Here is a 20302-nt window from a genome sequence, read left to right as displayed (position 1 = left end):
TGTCTGAATTCAAACCCAATGAATATTTATGGGCCACACTAAAAAGCAGGATGTGTGCCACCTAATTTGTGGGTTGAAGAAAACTCTCAAATTCAAACGTTTCCTCTGAAAATTATTTAAGCATTTTTTTTTTGTATAATCAATCCAACCTAGAAAGAAAAGATGACATTTATTCCCATAATGAACACGTGTAATCTACTGAATCTAGAATGACTGCCATGGGCTACAGATATTGTAAAATTAAACAGTTTCAGGCAAGATAGACGACAAAATGTTTTAATTTGGTGAAATAAAGTTTACAGCCGACATGTGTCTGAGACAAAATTGTTGAAATGTAACTATTAGTGTGTCCTGCGATAGACTGGAGACCTGTCCAGGGTCCCCGCCTCTCGCCCATTGACAGCTGGAGACCCCACAAGGGATATACGTGTTAGAAAATGAATGGATGGATAATTATTAGTGTTTGCAGAACTCTGGTTATCAGGACAGCTTCTTAACGGCTCCTGTCTGTCAGTTTGTGGCTCTTTGCTGTATTTCACAAGCAGCAAGACAAACCCTCAGCATGGAGCCACCACCACCGTGCTTGACAGCTGGTAGTGCTCTAATAGTTTAAGGGACATCCATTCATATAATTTTAAGCCGACGTAAATTAGCCAAAACAATGCAACAAAATGAAAATGGATCCTTGAAATTGTTTGCTGCATCATCTTTCCGCCATGAAAAAAAAAATACTGTTTTTCACTGGAATTTGTGTTTATTTGAATTTGAGACAGTAAAATCAAATGATATGCCATAAAAAAAACTTAATACAACTAAGAAAAAAAACTGAAAAACTATTCATTGTAGTTCAAAAGACAGACTGGAATAAAATACTGTGTCATCGTGGTCTTCCTGCCACACTTCATCAGCTGTGGAGGAACAGATGAAACATTTCAAACCGACAAGAAGAGACCTCATTTCTTCACTTGGCCTCATCTCTGGGCTTCCAGAATGACGTTCATCCTCTGCGTAGCCCTCTCCTCACCAGGAGAGCACCGAAGGGGCTGCTCTGAAATCCCCCAGCTTCCCAACAAGTTAAGCTATTTGGACATTTAACAGTTTACCGTAAGCCTCTTCGTGATTACCTATGTAATCCTAACGAAAGCCTGTGCGCCGTCATGAGGCAAAAGAAAAGGGCATGTCGTACGTTGCAGTATGTCAGCTTGACAAGGTTTAAACAATGCTGCATGGAGAGCGTTTCCACTCTGCCTCGATTGCTTGTAAAATAAAAAAAGAACGTGGAGCAGCTGTAGAGCCCCGCTTTCTACCTTTGAAGAGTGGCAGCCAGCCATGAAGACCTTATCTGCAAACTTACGGCGAACACACAGATAAAAGATCGGACACCCTTACTCAGATCTATAGCCAGCAATGGCATGCCAGAAATGTCTGACGTTGCAGACGTTAAATGAGAGGAAGCTAATGTCTGATGATCTGGGATACTGCCATCATAGTCCCAGCTCATAGGATAGCTGCATGAATAACCCTTAGCACACAAAAGTCAACCATTAGTGCCTGCTAAAGTCGACCTAGTTTGGTTGGTTGACGTGGAAAGCACCAGGATTGGTCAGAACCAGAGGCAGTATAAGGTGTAACCGGGGCTAATTTTCCATACTGCGATCCAAGAAAAGTAAACCGATCCACAAGCTCGCTGAGGTTAGTCCCATTTTCCACCAAAGTGTCAAATTAACTAAATTACGACCAATTTTCCAAAAATAACTGAGGTCTTTGAGGAAAAGGCTTAAACTAATCCAGTGCCTCAAGTCTAAGATGATCCAGGCCGCTTCTGGGATTGTTGCCGGCGGCCTTCTAAAATTCCACTTTTTCCTTTAAAAAAAAAGAAAAAGGAAAGAAAAAACATCTGCTCAACCTAATGTCTTCAGATAACGATTGTGGGATTCCCGACATCCTGAAACTTTACATCTGTAATTTTCTTTTAATGACGATTGCAGTGTATCGCATTACAAATAAAAAAAATTATTCAAATAAAGACTTAGGATGGACAGAAATGCTGTTTGTCATTTTCTGTCTTCTTCTGGACGGTTTTTGGAGGGAAAATGATGCTCTTGGCTCACTCCTGGTCCAATAGGATGTCTACGTTTATCTATGGTAATTTTTCAACACAGAGAAGAAAATCTTCATTAATCGGCACTGACTGAACACAATCTTCTCTTGTGAAAGTCTCTAAATCCTGGTCTGTTCAGGAAGTTTCTTCTCACAGGAACGCTCTAGTCTGCTCAAATGTTGCAGACTAAAGACTGCGGGTGAAACTTAAGAAATTAGAATAGCATTCAAAGGTTAATTTCAGGAACTAAAAAAAAAAAAAAAAAAAAAAAAAAAAAAAATCAGATTATGCACAGAATGATGCTTTATAAGCATTTGTTTCTGCCTATTCTGACAATTAAGAGTTCACCAACACCCATAATTCAGTTTGTCAGATAATTAAAATATTGCATGAAAAAAGGCTTTTTAATAAATATTATGTTTAGGACTTGTTATGAGCCACGTCATGGGGGCAACTGAAGCATGGACAATCTCTGGAAGAAGGGTAAGCATGTTTAAGGAAAGTTTGGTGGAAGGAAAATTGTGCTAGTTAAAATGTAACCACTTGCTGACAACCATTATTCTTTTTTTTCATTGGTCCTATAATTCTATTACAAACTATTGAAACACACTTCTCAAAAAAATAAAAGGAACACTTAAACAACAAAGTGTAACTCCAAGTCAATCAGACTTCTGTGAAATCAAACTGATTGACCATCATCTTCACCTGCTGTTGTGTAAATGGAATAGACAACAGGTGGAAACTAGAAGCAATTAGCAAGACCATTCAATAAAGATGAGAGATGAGATCTTCAGACCCATAGTGAGACCATATGATGGTGCGGTCGGCCCTGGGTTCGTCCTAATGCCAGACCTCATGTGTCTGGAGTGTGTCAGCAGTTCGTGCCCGATGAAAGCATTGATGCTATGGACCGGCCCACTGGTTCCTCAGACCTGAATCCAGCTGAGCACATCTGGGACATCATGTCTCGCTCCATCTACCAACGCCATGTTGCACCACTGACCGTCCAGGAGTTGGCGGATGTGTTAGTCCAGGTCTGGGAGGAGATCCCTCAGGAGACCATCCTCCACCTCATCAGGAGCATGCCCAGGCGTTGTAGGGAGGCCATAAAGGCAGGTGGAGGCCACACACGCTGCTGAGCCTCATTTTGATTGTTTTAAGGACATTACATCAAAGCTGGATCCGCCTCTAGTGTTTTTCCACTTTAATTTAGAGTGTGGCTCCAAATCCAGACCTCCATGGGTTAATAAATGTAATTTCCATTGATAATTTATGTGTGATTGTGTTACCAGCACATTCAACCATGTAAAGAACAAATTATTCAATATTTCTTTCATTCAGATCTAGGACGTGTTATTTTAGTGTTTCCTTTTATTTTTTTGAGCAGTATACAATCACTCTGCAATTTACTGGGATGCAGTAGTAAACTTGGTAAACGTTTAATCAGCAGACACAGAAATAAATCAATTTGAACACTGTTCTTTTCCACAAGGCTCTTTAATTCATAGTTGGTTGACTGATTCTTGATACCACAGCTGGGGCTCAGGTTTAACGGCGACGTCGGTGGCTTGGACGAAGACAGAAAAAAAAAAAAAAGAAGGAAGACCCAACATCCTGACAGGAGAAAGTGATCACAAAGGGGTACAGCTGCCCTGAATAGCCGATTTATGCTCAGTGTAGTGCCGTCTGCTTTATGTTAAGTTGATGTGCGGCACAATCATTTCCTGGAATAAAACTTGTTTCCAGAAATGACACAAGACGAGCTCTAGAGCGCTTATTTTCATTTATTTATTTTTTTCTTTTTTAAATGAAAGCTCAAGTGAGAACATATGCTACCGGGGTGAGAAAGATGCACTAGACCTCCAGGCTGCTCCTGCAAATCTGAACGTCTAACAGCGTCTCTACGTCAGGCAGGTTAGGACAGCTAACTGTACCGCTCAGACGTCATAACCATCACTGTGGTTTAGCACAAAAAGAAGGCAGTGACTAAATCATAGAGCTCCTTGTGCACTTTCCTCTTTTCATCCCGTGTTTCCCTTTTTCTAATCTAACTCTAGCTTTACGAAGGCCATGACAGCATTCAGGGGCAGCTTAACCCCCCCGTAAAGAGGGTTGAGGTATCGTGTTGCTGAATCATGTGATCACGGTGGGGCCGGTGCGTCCCGTCCTTTCATGGAGCTGGGAGAGCTTTAGGGCGATGTCCACCAGAGGGGCCAGCATCACCTGGACAAGGACAGAAGGAAAGGACCGAGGTGAAGCGGATTTGCTGCTCAGTTTACAGTGAAAAACGCCCGGATGCTTGTGACCGTGGTGGAGATGTGTTATAATCAAGAGGTCAAACCCCAAAAAAGGAACAAGAACTAAAGCGGGCCATTCCAAGACAGCGTGCAGGAGGTAGTGACATCTAGTGGAGGTTTTAGTCTTTAACGGCATTACAGCCGTTAAGGCAGAAAAATGCAAATGACTCAGACGAGTCATCATAAAAAGCAGAGATTTCTTTATATATATACACACAACGACATTTTTCTGACAAGCCAAATTATGTCTTTAATTTATAACTTCATGTAGAACCAACAAGCATAACGATGGAGATCCATCGATTCAGATTTAACCCATTCTGTAATGCTAACAGCTAATTTATCATAAATATTGTGTTTTATCAATGTACATTTATGCAAACCTCTTTTTGTTTTATATTTTTAATGTTTGAAACATAAATAAAAATAGATTTTATTAGTACATGGAGCAGTATAAAAATGTAATATCAGGGATTAACAGTTTTTAATGCAATGCTCCCCTGGTTTTGTTAAAAATATGCCACATTATAAAAACTGAAGTTTTTTCACCAATAGTGCACAAATGGGACAATTTAGTGTTTAATCCCAACACGCAGTTCTGCCAGCATTCAGATTCCTGTGTTTCTAATAACTAAGTAAATACTTTTTTTAATTTGCTTTAGAATAAATTTCGGAGAGCATTATGTCGCCGTATTATGTACATTATGTATTGGGGCTTTAAACAAAATACAACATTGTCAAACCTGCTTAGTGGAGAAACCTCCTAATTGTCCCGTCAAGCATCAAAAGACGAGAAAACGCAGTCGGTCTGACAAAACTTACACGTCAGAAGCAGCGTACGATAAAAACGGACCGTTCTGTAACTGCACACATTTGGCCAAACGTTCGGTCGCTTTACATTTTCCGCTAAACTACCGGATGCAGAATAAAGCGTCCCTAAAAAGCCTTCCTTACGCAGTCCTGATATTTAAAAGGCAGCTACGGTGCATTCAACACTTGGATCTATTTGGTGTTTCATATCTGTCTGTTCAAGTGAGAATCAGAGATGCTGCGTTTTCTTAGACAATAAAAAAACAACAACTTCAGGTACGTTTTTTCCCCCCCATTTTAAGACTGTAAAATCTATAGCTGGAAATAGTATTCCAGTAATCATTAAAGGCGGTAAAAGGTTTCGTCCATACACGGTTTCTGGTAAAAATTCACTTCTAATCCAGACTCAAAGATCCAGAGTTAAAGTTTTAAATAAAATGATTCACTAGGAGTTTTTGATGAGCATATTTTCAAATCGTTAACCTGCAGAAAACACAGATTGGAAGGATGGATCGCTGGTGGATGGACAAATGAAAAGAAAAACAAATGGATGGACAGAGAGACGAATACATAGGTGAATTAATGGATGAATGAAAGGACAAACTGATAGATGAATGGATGGATAGATGAACAGAGGAATACATGGGGGATGGACAGATGGATGAATGGATAAATAGATTGATGAATGGATGGATAAATGGAGGGTGGAGCGATAAGTTGGCACATTAATGGAGGGACTGGATGATGATTAATGGAGGATGGATGGATAAATGGATGGAAGGATGAATGGACAAGCCGATAGACGGATAGATGGACAGATGAATGGGTTAACAAATGGATCAACAAACAGATAAAAGGGACCAATGGAGCCAACGTTTAGAAAATTGGATTAAAGTCTGGAAACACAAATATTTTGTAACCTTTATCCAGAACTGGAAAGCTAAAAATGTTAAGTTTTTTTTCCAGAAAACCTAAAGGGACAGAGTGTAACTAATTTGGTTTTTAATCAGCAAAAATCATTCTCATAACTTCAAAATTAGCAGTTTATAAATACATAGGTGGCGGTGCAACCACTGGGAGGCGCCATGTTGCGATTTCAGAAGCCAAAAGGGGGACAGACTGTCAGCCATACTCGTTTTCTCCTGACTGTCGTCTATATGAGGACCTGCTGTTGGTGGAGGAGGAGAAAACAAGCAAAGACGACTGTAGATCGTTCTGTTTGCCGTTTTCTGTTGAAATGGAAGACCATCCATAGTCTTAGAAAAGAAGCAACCAAGAAAAGAAAAAGAAGTAATAATCAGGAGTAATAATTACGAATGTGGAGGCTGCATGCTTTCTGCTGGACAGGTACGTTAATTCAATACAGCGGTGAAGTTTATTTTTGGTGTTATGTTAGAAACAGGGCAGTGTAGTCCAGCAGCTACTGTCCTCCCAGCAGAGACGGCTCCCTCTCCCCCTCGTCTGTACGGTACGTGGGTAGCTGTTAGCCATTAGCAGCAGCTAATACATGGAGGACATGTTGACATTGTCACATTTATGATCCTCTGCAGCTTCTGTAGTAGTTAATGCAGAGGTTGCTTATAATTCGTTTAGAGCACCACTAGATGGTGAGACGGTGAAAATATTCCACGCTGGGGCTTTAAAGACGTCACAGGAACCATTTAGAAAGCAACTCAACTACCAGTAAATAGATTGAACTTCATCTACCAATAAGTGTTAGAACGCTGCAGATAGATACGTTTATTTTTGTAGTTAGGCTTGATCACCCAGCGGTCAGAAAAAAATAAAAATCCTTTTTCTTTCTCCGTTTTCCTTTGGGCCTGCAAATCAAAGCCCACTGAATCCTTCCCCGCAGGACATATTTTCCTGTCAAGTCGAGAACCCGCAGCAGTATGTTTCCGCTTAACGCGTTATTCATGCTCCATAAGCTCAAAGGAAAGTGAAGAACCGGAGAAGAATGGTCTCTCCCCTTTCTTCTCTCCTTGTACTGCATCACCTCCCTGTCCACACCAGTCAGGAGCATTTTAGGAAGCGTCAGCCGGAACATGTGCTCCTCGTTCCCCCCCCTCTTCCTACGCGTCCTAATAAGCTGTCAGAACTCAAAGCTTTGCCAAACATCTCCATCACCATCAGCTCGCATGTTGAATAAAATGTCTGACACTTGTTTTTAACGAAGACCTCCGCCCACTGTGGGCTGGCAGACCCGCAGAGAGTCGGGCTAAGGCGCTCCCGCTGCGAGGACAAAACGTATCAACATGTTTTTTTCCTCTACGTTACTAAAGGGTGACGGGCCAAAACGGCTCAAAGACGCAAAGGGCGGCGGTCCCGTTTGTGTCGCTTTTCTAAAATCGGCTGAGATCACTGCTCGTCGTCCTGACCTGGGGATCCTGCAGGATCTTCTGGCCGTCGTTCTCGTAGCTGTCTATGTAGAGCCGGACGGTCGCTCCCGCGCTGCCGGTGCCGCTGAGACGGAAAATGATCCTGGAGCCGTCAGAGAAGATGATCCGGAGGCCCTGGGAGAATAAAACAGGGGAGAGGTAAGAAGAGACGAGCCAAGAAAGATAAATGGAAGTAGAGGCTGAATGGGAACCATGTGCGGGGGTAAGAAAATGAGGAGTCGGGGCGCATGTGGTGGGATTGCAACACTGGAGGGATGACTTAATGGAGTATCAGGCCAATTTCTAAATAATATAAAGACTGTTAATATATCAAGTAACAAGGGTTCTGTCTAAAATATTAAATCACTTCATAAAAAACACAGTATGAGGGCCTTTTCCCGTGTTTCATCATGTTACAGCTGCAAGCTTCAGCATACTTTACTGGGAAGGGAGAGAAAGAAAATGAAGCGTTTGTTGTGAAAGGGGAATGGAAACAGAAGAAACAGCAGGGTGGGGGCATCGACACCCGGGGAAGGCCCTGTAACGACAGCGGGGCGATGAAGGGAGCGTCCAGCTGTGCCGGATGGCTACCTGGTTTTTGGACACGCTCCCATCCACGGGGTCCGTGTAGGCAAAGTTGTCAGCCACAGCCACCACGTACGTCTTGTCGCCCGATGAGAACTGCTTTCCGACGAAGGACGGCTCGGACATCTGCGCCTCCAGATCCTTCATCATCTTGTTCGCGGAATCTGAGTCGACCTCCTCGTAGTCGTACCTGCATGAAGAATCGCACACGTTTGACACGAGTATAGAGAGGAATAAGGGGGGGGAAGACAGTTTTTCATTATTGTCATAAAACTAATACTTTCTTAAGAGTGAAGGAGGCAGGAATGGAAAGCATTGTTATCAGTGTACCAACCCTCTAGACCAGCATTTAGTTCCTATGCTCCACTTATCTGGAACAAACATCCAGAAAACTGTAAAAGTGCTGAAAGCCTGAGTTCCTTTAAATCAAGATTAAAAACACATTTGTTTAGGATTGCCTTCGACTGTTCTAGTTAAACTGTTTTACTGAAACATCATTTAGTTCAACTTTGTAGTCCAACTGTTTTTAATATTTGCTTTTAGTTTCTACTTTCCGATGTTTTATTTTGTTTCTACATTTTATTCCAACTTGTTTTTATTCTGTTTTATTTTCCTACTCTTTAATTATGTAAAGCACTTTGCATCGTCTTTTTACTGAAATCTGCTATACACATTTTTTTTGTATAGCAAAAAAAATAATAGTTTTTGTCTGCACCATCAACTCCAAGTCAAATTCCTTGTAAGTGCAAACCTACTTGGCGATTAAACTTGATTCTGATTCTGAAATAAATGTGCCTTGCCTATTAAATGTCCAATGTGTTGTAGTTCCATCTTTTACCACCAGATGGTGCAAACAATCAAACTAATAAAGCTGATTTTCATTCATTAATTCGTGAATTTCCAACACAGTCAAACCTCAAGCTTGAATTATTTCTGACAGTGTGAAAAAGTTCCTGCCAAACTTCTGCAAAAACAGAACTAAAAATAAGTATATTTTTTGGACCTGCATGAAGAATCGCACACGTTTAACTCAAGTATAGAGAGGAATAAAGGGGGAAGACGGTTTTTCATTATTGTCATAAAACGAATACTTTAAGAGTGAAGGAAGCAGAAATGAAAAGCATTGTTATCAGTGTACCAACCCTACAGACCAGCATTTAGTGCCTAAATAAAAAACAAACTTCCAGAAAACTGTAAAAGTGCTGAAAGCCTGAGTTCCTTTAAATCAAGATTAAAAACACATTTGTTTAGGACTGCCTTCGACTGTTCTACTGTTTTTAATATTTGCTTTTAGTTTCTATTTTCCCAGGTTTTATTTTGTGTCTACATTTTATTCCAACTTGTTTTTATTCTGTTTTATTTTCCTACTCTTTAATCATGTAAAGCACTTTGCATCGTCTTTGTACTGAAATCTGCCTTACAAATAAATGTGCCTTGCCTATTAAATGTCCAATGTGTTGTAGTTCCATCTTTTACCACCAGATGGTGCAAACAATCAAACTAATAAAGCTGATTTCCATTCATTAATTCGTGAATTTCCAAGACAGTCAAACCTCAAGCTTGAATTATGTCTGACCTTGTGAAAAAGTTCCTGCCAAACTTCTGCCAGTGATCCTTCATGATCTCTTCCACGCTCTGCTTCCTGGAGGCCAGGATCGACAGCCAGGCGAGCACGGCCCACAGGCCATCCTTCTCACGGATGTGATCGGAACCTGCGCGGGTAACAAACAGGGAGGCAAGGCAAGGCAAGGCAAATTTATTTATATAGCACAATTCAGTACAAGACAATACAAAGTGCTTTACATGATTAAGATATACCAAAATAATAAAATGTAGATAGAAAATAGAATAAAAGCAAGTAGGGATAGAATGTAGTAACAAAAAAGAACATTAAAAACAGTAAAACTGTTTAACTAGAACAGTCAAAGGCAATTTTAAACAGATGTGTTTTTAATCTTGATTTAAAAGAACTCAGGCTTTCCACACTTTTACAGTTTTCTGGAAGTTTGTTCTAGATAAGCGGAGCATAGGAACTAAATGCTGCTTCTCCTTGTTTAGTTCTGGTTCTAGGTATGCAGAGTAGACTGGAGCCAGAAGACCTTAGTGGTCTGGAGGGTTGATACACCGATAACAAGTCTGTGATGTATTTAGGTGCTAAGCCATTCAGGGATTTATAGACTAACAGAAGTATTTTAAAGTCTATTCTCTGAGATACAGGGAGCCAGTGTAAGGACTTTAGAACTGGGGTGATGTTCTCTACTTTCTTAGTCTTAGTGAGGACGAGGGCGGTAAACGTGTGGGAGAACGGGTGAGGGAGAGCGCGCCCTGTTTCCGGAGCGGCAGACTGGCTCTCACCGGTGCCGAAGCTCTCCTCTCCGCACAGCGAGAGTTTACCGGCGTCCATCAGGTTGCCGAAGAACTTCCAGCCCGTCGGAGTCTCATACAGCTGCATCTTCAGAGCCTTGGCCACGCTGGGACAAATCCGAAACACTTGATCAAAAAAACGGATCACGGAGGTACAATTGAGATTACCAGGATTTGTTTTTTAATTATTTGTTTTACTTGTCCAAGGCTCCGCTGGTGGGCATGCTGCGGGCCAGGCCCTTGACGCCGGTCTTTTTGAAGTACGGGATGCAGGTGATGTTGGCACCAATGACAGCCACGGAGTCGGAAGGGTTCACGAAGAAGCCATGTTTACCCAGCACCATGTTGCGGTCCTAAACAGGAGTCCAGAGGTCAGAGTGAACGTTCATGGTGGAAAAGCAGCTGGTTCTGAGACAGAAGGCCGCTGCCTTGATCCTTTACAAATAAACCATCAATAATCAATGCCGTCGCTGTCCTCCCCTACAAACACTGCATTTTTCCACATCGTTGCCTTGAAAAGAAATATTGACCAAACCCAACTTATTTGCACTTAGTTTTTTTTATATTGCCTCATGTATTAAGTTTTTTATTTAATGAAACACTGCAAAAACAGAACTACGTTTATTGTAACTAAAAATAAGTAAAATTTTCTTTAAATTTGTGTATTTGTCCTTGATTTGAGCAGATAAATAAGATGATTTGCCAATAGAATAAGATTCTTTCCACTTAAAATAGGAACAATTTCTCTCCATCATCTTATTTCAAGGGCAGGATGTCTAATTATCTTATTTTAGGGGTAAAAAAAATACTCATTCCATTGGCAGATAATCTTATTTACTGGCTCAAATCAAGGATGAATAGACTAACTTTAAGAACATTTTACTTGTTTTTAGATCCGTCTTTGCAGTGCATGAGATAAGTGTCAAATATTAAAGCAAAGAGAAAAAAACAAGATGAAAGGCAATAAATTGGATTACTTTAAAAAAAAAAAAAAACAATAAGAAAAGTGTTTAATAAAGTCATTTTATGAGCAATGACATCATCATGTAAAACCACAACTCACAAACACGCTGCTAGATTTAAAGCTGTAAGTATCGGCCCTCAAAAAAAAAAAAAAAAAAAAAAAAAAAAAAAAAAAAACTTACACCGTCACCATCAAAGGCGGCTCCGAAGTCATACTCTCCGCTCTTCATGGTGTTGACCAGGTCAGCGGCGTAGGTCAGGTTGGGGTCGGGGTGGTGACCGCCAAAGTCCTCCTGGGGGACGCAGTTGACCGCCGAGTTTGCGGGGGAACCCAGCTCCTCACAGACTATCTTCTTAATGTAGGGACCCACCACTAGGGGGAGAAAAAAACGTATGAATAAGCAGCAGGCATGCCCACAGGAGGCCAACCTGTGGAGCTCCTTTACGTGGCTGCTTCTTACCTCCGTGCATCGCATCCAGCCGCACATTAATGTGGTTGGCGCCGGAGAGGAGGTCCTTCAGGGCAGCGAAATCAAAGATGTCCCTTAGCATCTCCGCGTAGGCTTCCACTGAGTCCACAATCTCCACTGATGAGAAAAGGTGCAAATTTTAAAGCTAAATATTTCAAGAGGATATGGACCCTATAGTCGCTTGAGAAAATCCATTTAAAACTAGATAAATAAATGCTGAGGTTGTGTTAGAAATCCGGATTTGATGAGCCATTAGCGGATTTAATGTACATTTCTTGAAAATGCTGTACCTATGAAGGGTTTAAAAGTGTCCACTTCAAAGGTCTGCTTCCCTATGGTGGCCAGATCCACCTTCAGCTCTGGGCAGATGTGGTACTCCTGCAGGCCTTTGCTGATCTCATAAATTTTATTTGTGATGCCTTCGGGAGCAGGTCCTGCAGAAATAAAGTGTCAAAAGAGAGAAAAAAGAAAATCTGATTGACAGAAATACTGGATTAATTACACATAAAATGCAGGGGGAACAAAAAAAAAAAAAAAAAAAAGGTTTACGCTATCAAAATGATGCATTTTCTTTGAAACATCCTCTCACCTCCACTGGAAATATTGTACTTAATGCCAAAGTCTCCACTGGGGCCTCCTGGGTTGTGGCTGGCGGTGAGGATGATGCCACCCACTGCTTTTAGCTTGCGGATCACGCAGGAGACGGCTGGGGTGGACATTATGCCATTCTGACCAATCACAAGGTGATTAATCTGCAAACACATGCACTGATTAATTCCTGGATCCAAGAACTAAGCAAATACAATAAAAAATAAATAAATAATAAAAGCCTGATAGTTGAATAAAAAACAAACACTGCCTTTTAAACAGGACGTTGTTAATACGCTTTGTTTTGATGTGACTGGAACGCCCAGTAGGTCAAATCCAGTTTAGTAAACCCCACCACCAGCACAGACTCTTCTATTTTCAGAGGCTTCTGTTTACGCTGAGGCCTGCTGGTACTTTACTGCTTTCCGCTTTCAAATAACGCCCCTATCTCATCTCGGTATGTTTTGTGAAAACATGTGAACCTTTGTCTGCTGCTTAGTCCATATTACCGTTACCCAACAAGTCATTTCCTAACATCAACTAACAATTACTAAACACACCAAATGCAACTTTTTTTTTTTTTTTTTTTTTTTAGGAGAGTTTAACCCACTCTCAATGCTGCACATATCACTCAGCTTTCAGGCATAGTGGCATTTTAAAGAGAAAGTAATTTATTCTGGGCTCTGTCTACTAGTTTGGTTGCCTGATGCTCTCCATTGACAGCGTCAGGACGTCAGCTTTAGCCTTTAGCCACTAAATGCCTAAAGTTCCCAATTTAAATGACAGCCAGTGATGCAGTTTAGCCATTTAGGGCGCAGCTGCTTCCAAGGCTGCAGACTTGCAGGGCAACGTGACAAGCCGCACGTCACGCCCCCTCCCCAGCCGCAGTGGCCCGCTCTGTGAAGCAACGCGTAAACATTGTCTGGACTTCTTTTCGCAGGGTTTTCAATTTATTTATATAGTTTATTCAACTATAAAAGACGGAACCAAGCAGAGAGTCAATAAAACGTCTCAGTCTTCCAGGCCGCAGCAACAAGCTGCAGTGTCGGAGCGCAAATGCCAAAGGTAGTTGCTGATACTGGAAGGGTTATGGCAAGCCATCTTATCATGTAATAAATCAATTCTGCCCAATTAAAATGAGCATTGCGAACGTCTGAAACAGATGTCTTTCAAATGAAAAATGTGCATGTAAGATGCAGGTACAAAAAAATTCATGTCCTGCGTATGGTTCTAACCCGAAACAACGGCGTTAAACATCTGAAATCAGCACCAGCTTCCTGGAGACCAACAACAGCCTTGGAGGAGGCACGCAGCAGGACTAGAAACCATAACATTATGCTGAGGGTTTATGGATGCTATTTGAAAGATGCTACAACACAAAGGTCAGATCATCTTATGACTCCCTGTTGATTTTACTTCCTAAAAATGTGCAACTAGAAGCCAGAGATGTTGCTCAAAGAATTTGAGAACTTTAGGCAAATATTATGTTTAAAAGCATGTGCAGTAAAAAAAAGAAAAGAAAATTATTAACTGGTTAGAGTACAGATAAAGAAATGGGGCCAACCCACAGCCACCCTGAACCTGATTGTTTACAGTGCCGGTTTCTCCATGCAGGAGATATATATATAAACAGTTTATTGTCATTTCCTTCATCTTTAGTAGAAGGAAAATTGTTCATACATTCAATTTTTCCAGATACAAATCACCTGGCTGAATGAATTTAATTTGCATTCAGAGGTTCTAACCAAAGGCTGCATCATTTCAGGAAAATATTTAATTGCAATACTATTGCTGCACGTTGCGATTAAGAGATCAATTACAACTGAACCTCCTTTCAGACTCTTTTTGTTGATTACCAATTAAAAACAAATGTCCCCCACCACTCTCCATGAAGTTTACCTTCCCAGCTACCAGAGAAATGAAACTGATGCGGGCATTTAGGGTCCAGAGAACTGGACAAACATATTACTGATATGCAGGGTTTGAATGTATAACAATTAAAATACAACATAATATCAAGTTCAAGCAGTCCTTTGTGATTGGGACTTGTGATTGGCACACATGGATAATTCTATAACGACTGCAACTTGATGTATTGTGTACAGCTCTAGTTCCAATGCATTGATATTCAAAACAGAACTGCTTTCCTTGATAGAGAGGGAAGTTATTGTATAAGGGATACATTAAATCTAAAAATGTGAGGCTTTCGGGTGTCCCGAAGATGTTTTCTATTTCCATTTGTGGTGGAAAATAGGTAGAAAACCTTAAAGGTACAGTAAAATCAATGTCCAAACATACATCTATCCATCGGGTGTACCCGCTAATCTATGCAGGGCCGCAGGGGTGCTGGTGCTTATCCCCAGCGGTCATTGAACGAGAGGCGGGGTACAACCTGGACAGTTACGTCAAATATATAGATGGTACATCGATATATGAAAAAATATATAGCTTGTCACAATCTACGGCGCTTTAATGAGGTATTGCTCATTGTAATAAATGTTATTTTGGTTTGGTCTGTGACGGTCTAGGCCAGTGGTTCCCAACCCTGGTCCTCCACAAGTACCCCTTGTCCTGCATGTTTCCAGTGTGTCTTTGCTGCCTCATACCTGACTTCAATGGATGATTACGAGGCTTCTGCAGCACCCGATAGCACGCAGAGGAGATAGAGGAGCAATCATTTGATTCAGGTGAGCTGGAACAGAGACATCTAAAACATGCAGGACAGGGGTCCCTGAGGACCAGGGTTGAGAACCACTGGTCTAGGAGACTTGCTCAGGCTGTACTCTGGCTCCTGTCCAACGATCACATGGGATAGGCAACATTTTTATTTAAAAACGCACTAACTAGTGATAGAGGATAGGATTAAATATGTGCAACAAAAAAAATTCACCCCCATTTCAAGCATTTGAAATTGTGTAAATTATCATGCTAATTACATCTAGATGTATTATTAGGTATATTTAAGCCTTTGAAATAAAAAAAAATAAAAAAAACGGATTATGGTTTCATTATATGCTAAAATTGCTTGCCATAATTATCCCTCCTGCGCTTCATCCTGGGGACCTCTGCTGTCATGAGGGGTTATTGGTAAAAATCCACAGAGGGGGTGTGGATGACATGTGAGCGTAGCTCCCTCTGAAGGGCTCTGAAGCTGCCAACTATCGCCAGGCAGCTTTCCATGAACTTAGGCAGACTGAATTAAAATCAGGCCAGTAATTAAAAAGGGCCGACAGGTGATGGCAGGAATGCCCTTGTTGCTCCGAGCAAAGGAATGGGGAGAACCTGCAGAGGCTTGCGGGGTTGGTTATTTTGCAAACGTTGGGGGAGAAATGAACTTTGATGCCATCAATTATCAGCTCATTGTTCACTGAACTGAATGACCCCTCTCTTAAACACTTAATAATATTAATAATTAGGGTAATGTTAATTATATTTCAACATTAAAAAACAACAACAACCGGCCTTTTAATTAATCGGAATAAACTAAAGCAGTATTTCTATAAAAGGGGAAGAAGAAGCGAGCAACCTTGACAGCTAGCTAAATTTAACGCCTGCTAGCAAGGTTAGCCGCGTTAGCTCGCCGCAGCCGTTTACTTCTTCGGCTGTTTTTTTTTTTTCTTTTTCCAACTGACCCCGTTGGCCGCAGCGATCTGGACGATGAGCTGAATGGCGTCCTTCATGAAAAACCTCCCGTCTCCCCCCACCACCAGAGTGGCCGCCTGCCGCTCGGCTGGCTCGATGACGGAGATTATGCTCTGGATGAAGTTTTCCGCATAGTGCTGGTTCTGCTGGAACACCGTCACCCGCTTCCTCAGCCCGCTCGTCCCGGGCTTCTGGTCCGCGTACGGCTTGGTCTTCACGGTCGTAGGTTTCACCATTTTTTTATTTATTCCGACGCGCCCCTCCGGACAAGCAGCCCGTGCGATCCGCGCTGTGGTCCGAGCGACTGCAGCGGTAGAGCGGCTACACGTACACAGCTCCCCCGCCCCCTGTCTCACACACACACACCCCTCTCTGTGTTTAAAGGGCAACCAGGGGCCGTGGAGGGCTGCTTCCATGCAACATGATTATTTCTGCAAGAACGTTTGAGTTGTAGAAATAATTTTATTTTTAAACCTCATTTATTATTCTATATTAGTAGTTATTTCTAAAGGTAAAAACAGAACGGCTAGTCTCCATCTAACCCGGGTGCCCCCCGCCCCTCAACTGTATTTCAAGAAAGATTTGGTCCACCAGCACAGACTGTGGCTGATGCAAATGGAAGATTTTAGTTTTTAATTTGGAGCACATTTTTAGAGGAAAAATTAAAATCTTACAATTGAAAATGTTAAGTACACCACAAAGTATTCATCTTTTTGACATCCTCTTTAATTTCATAGTAACATCTATCCAATGACATTTATTTACTCAAAGGCAGACTTTGGTGCATCAAAATCTGCTTTGCATTCGATTATTAAAATTGGCTTATTACAGCAAGTGTTTTGTCAAAGAACAACTGACCCAAATGTTGTTCTTATATTGCTAGACCAAAAAAGAGTAATGTTTATTATTGTTAAAGAGTCTAATTCAATTATTCAGAATAATTTGCTAACTGAATGACCATCTTTTAACCCTTAAACAGACAGGAGTGGAAAATAAGTTGCAAAAAGATAATTAAATTGTATCACTCATCTCTTTAGGCCCTAAGTGAAATATTTCCACATTCAAAATTTATATATATATTCAATATTTTGGATTTTATGAGTTGTATCTCCCAGGATACGTTGCCCTATTAAGGTTTAATACAACAGATGAGGAAAACCCTAGAATCCGTTCCACCTTGAACTCCTCTGTCACACACGGCACACCTCACCACTATCTTACAGCTTTCACACATGCCCTGTGCTATACGCAAACTTCCTCCTACAACACCACAGCTCCCGTCTCGTCACCCGCTCATATGCTTTCCACAGACCAGCAGGTCACCAACCTTTTTGAAACTGAGCGCTACTTTATTGGCGTTGTGCCATACGAAGGGCTGCCAGTACTGACCTTTGGACGAGAAGAGTCAGAGTTCACCTTAACTTTATGTAAAATAAACAAAATTTTTCATGCTTTGTTATAGATATTGTCGTTTTAAAATCGATATAAATGCAAGTGTGAATAAACAGGAGGCGTAACCAGGAATAAAATAACGTTTTAGATGCAGCTCACTGGTGGATTGTGCACCAGGCCCAGGCCCATGAGTGCCACATGTGGTCCTTGGGGGGGCTACTTGGTGCCCGCGGACCCCATGTTGGTGACCCCTGGTCTAGATCTACAAAAACACAATACAGCTCCCTCTGAATTTAGCATTCAATAGGCTTAATTGTACAGTATTTGTAATACTTCATCCGCTGGTTGTGCTGTTCTTTTTACATCTCTCTTTGCAGGTGAAGAACCAGACTGGTGTTGTTTTATCATTCTCTCCCTTTTAGCTCCTCTTTCTTTCACCTTTTCTCCTTTTTTTTCTCTCTACTTTCTTTTTGTAGTGTCCATATAACATGAAATATTCCCTGCATGAATCCTAACAAAGTTATTTACATGTATAAAACAAGCGGAGCACTATGGCGAAAGCGCTAAGGCTCCACTTGTGAAAGTAAAATCTGTTGGGCTGTTTTTGGCTTTGAGACAACAATTCTTAATTAAAGCCACATTGCCAGACAGGACACTATCAAAAGAATAAAAATCTGGGTACTCTTTTTCATTTTCTTTGCAATAAAAAAGTACTCCTTGTTGGTGAGCCCTGGTCCAGATCTACAAAAACAGAATGCAGCTCCCTCTGAATTTAGCATTTAATAGACTTAATAGCAGAATTTCAGATATACCCTGGTTCGGTACTTCTGACCTTTATTGTCTCTTTTCTTGAAAGGGTCAGTGACCGAAGTAATTTTGCTATTAACCGTGTGTTCTGTCACCTTGTTTTCTTTCTATTGAAGGTACCCCTGGCCCGACTGAGCCATTGGTTCCATTAGCCACGTCCTCATAGGTGATTCTGTTTAGCTGCATCTGGTTGCTGAAGAAAGTCAGCGATGGACCTATTGCTGCCGTCTAATCGGTATACTCCTTTTCATCTTCTTTGCAATAAAAAAGTACTCCTGGCTGAGCGCTGCAGTGGTTTTTTTTTCTGTCCTTTCAGCCTGTCGCAGCTTTTTGAGCGTTGTTCTGCTGGAGGTTTATGAATGTCAAAAAGGGTGTGTTTCCTTTTCTCTTTCGCCACGATTGCGATGAGGAACTGCTGCTAAGTCAACAGTCGAACTAGTGATGCTGTATAAAAAAATTAGAATTATAATAAAGCTATATAGAAGTGAATTTCTAAAAGACGACTTTGTAACAAAAACTAAACAGAATCTCATAGTGAGCTTGGCTTGGTCGGTATAATCAGAGTTTCACTGCACCATTTGTGTTTGCACATTTTTGTACTGTTTAACAACGTTAGTACGGTCGATTTATATACACTCAAAGGTCAGGGACCCTCAAAGCATGCCTCCTCATCATTATCAGAACTATGGACACAGAAAGAACAAAAAAATGAAAAAACATTTTATTTAAATGAGTAAAAGGAATAGCATTTTACAAAGAATCCAGAAAGCTGCCCAATTACACTACCTGTTAGCTTCAGTTTTAAACGGGGAGTTATGCAACAAAAAAGGTTGGGAAATGTTGACTGCTTGCCAAAGGTTTACCTGTTGCATCACAGTGTTTGGTCAGTAGGATTACCTTTTTTTTTTCTCTTTTAAACTCTGAAATTACTATGAATTAAAGTGGTTTGCAAAAGAATTAATAAACCTTTTTTCCATATTTCTTTGTTACAACCACAAACTTTAGTGCATTTTGTTGGGATTTTATGTGGTAGACCAGCACAGAGTAGTGCATTTTTGTCACCTTGAAGGAAAATAATATTTTTTTTTTCTTTTTACAAATAAAACTCTGTGAACGTGTCACACATTTTTATTCAGCCCGCCTGAGACAATACTTTGTAAAAATCCCTTTTCTCTGCAATTACAGCTGCAAGTCTTTTAGAGCAGGTCTTAAACAGCTTTGCAATTCTACAAATTGAAACCTTTGCTGATTTTCTTTGCAAAAAAAGCTGAAGCTCAGTCAAGCTGGAAGGAAAGTGTCCAGTTTGAAGTCTTGCTCCAGATTCTCAGTTGGATTTGCTCCATTCTGGTACATGAATATGCTTTAATCTCAACCACTGCATTGTAGAATCAGTTTAGGGTCCTTGTCCTACTGGAAGGTGAACCCCCACCTCAGTCTAAAGTCTTTCTCAGTTTCTAAAAAGTTTTCTTTCAGTATTGCTCTGTAATTATTTTTTTTTACCCCTCAACTCTGATCATCTTCACGTTCCCTGTCAAAGAACCCCACCCCCCCACAGCATGATTGTGCCACCACCCTGTTTCACAGGGGGAATAGCATATAGCAATAGCATTGCGCATGTCAGTGACAAAGTTAAATCACACCATTAACACCTATAAACAAATGCCTCGTTACCCTCCCAGTTATAGATGTCTGGAGCTCCTCCATGTGCCCCAAGGTTCCTTCTCCGGTCCCTTCTCTCTAACCAGCCGTTTGGTTCTGGTGGACAGTCACGTCTTGAACAATACTCTGTGAGGTGTCCAAAGCTTGGGAAATTGTTTTATGAGTGAATCTTGTATTAAACTGCAACTTTAACAGAGATACAGGATAAACAACTATGTATACACACACACACACACACACACACAC

At 41.0% G+C, this 20302-nt stretch overlaps 1 protein-coding gene across 1 annotated transcript; it reads right to left on the bottom strand.

Moving 5' to 3' along the window:
• Window positions 1–3579: 3579 nt before the first annotated feature.
• pgm1 (phosphoglucomutase 1) lies at window positions 3580–16541 on the bottom strand. Its single transcript, XM_036140902.1, has 11 exons — window positions 16189–16541; window positions 12558–12720; window positions 12259–12402; window positions 11960–12085; window positions 11681–11871; window positions 10734–10888; window positions 10527–10642; window positions 9748–9883; window positions 8178–8361; window positions 7587–7721; window positions 3580–4324 (listed from the first exon to the last, which is right to left on the bottom strand). Exons 1-11 carry the CDS (start codon window positions 16432–16434, stop codon window positions 4235–4237), a joined length of 1686 nt encoding a protein of 561 aa, XP_035996795.1. The 5' UTR covers window positions 16435–16541; the 3' UTR covers window positions 3580–4234.
• Between the last annotated feature and the right edge of the window lie 3761 nt (window positions 16542–20302).

Source organism: Fundulus heteroclitus, chromosome 9, assembly GCF_011125445.2.
Source record: "Fundulus heteroclitus isolate FHET01 chromosome 9, MU-UCD_Fhet_4.1, whole genome shotgun sequence".
Classification (NCBI taxonomy): domain Eukaryota; kingdom Metazoa; phylum Chordata; class Actinopteri; order Cyprinodontiformes; family Fundulidae; genus Fundulus; species Fundulus heteroclitus.
This window is presented reverse-complemented; position numbering and strand designations above follow the sequence as displayed.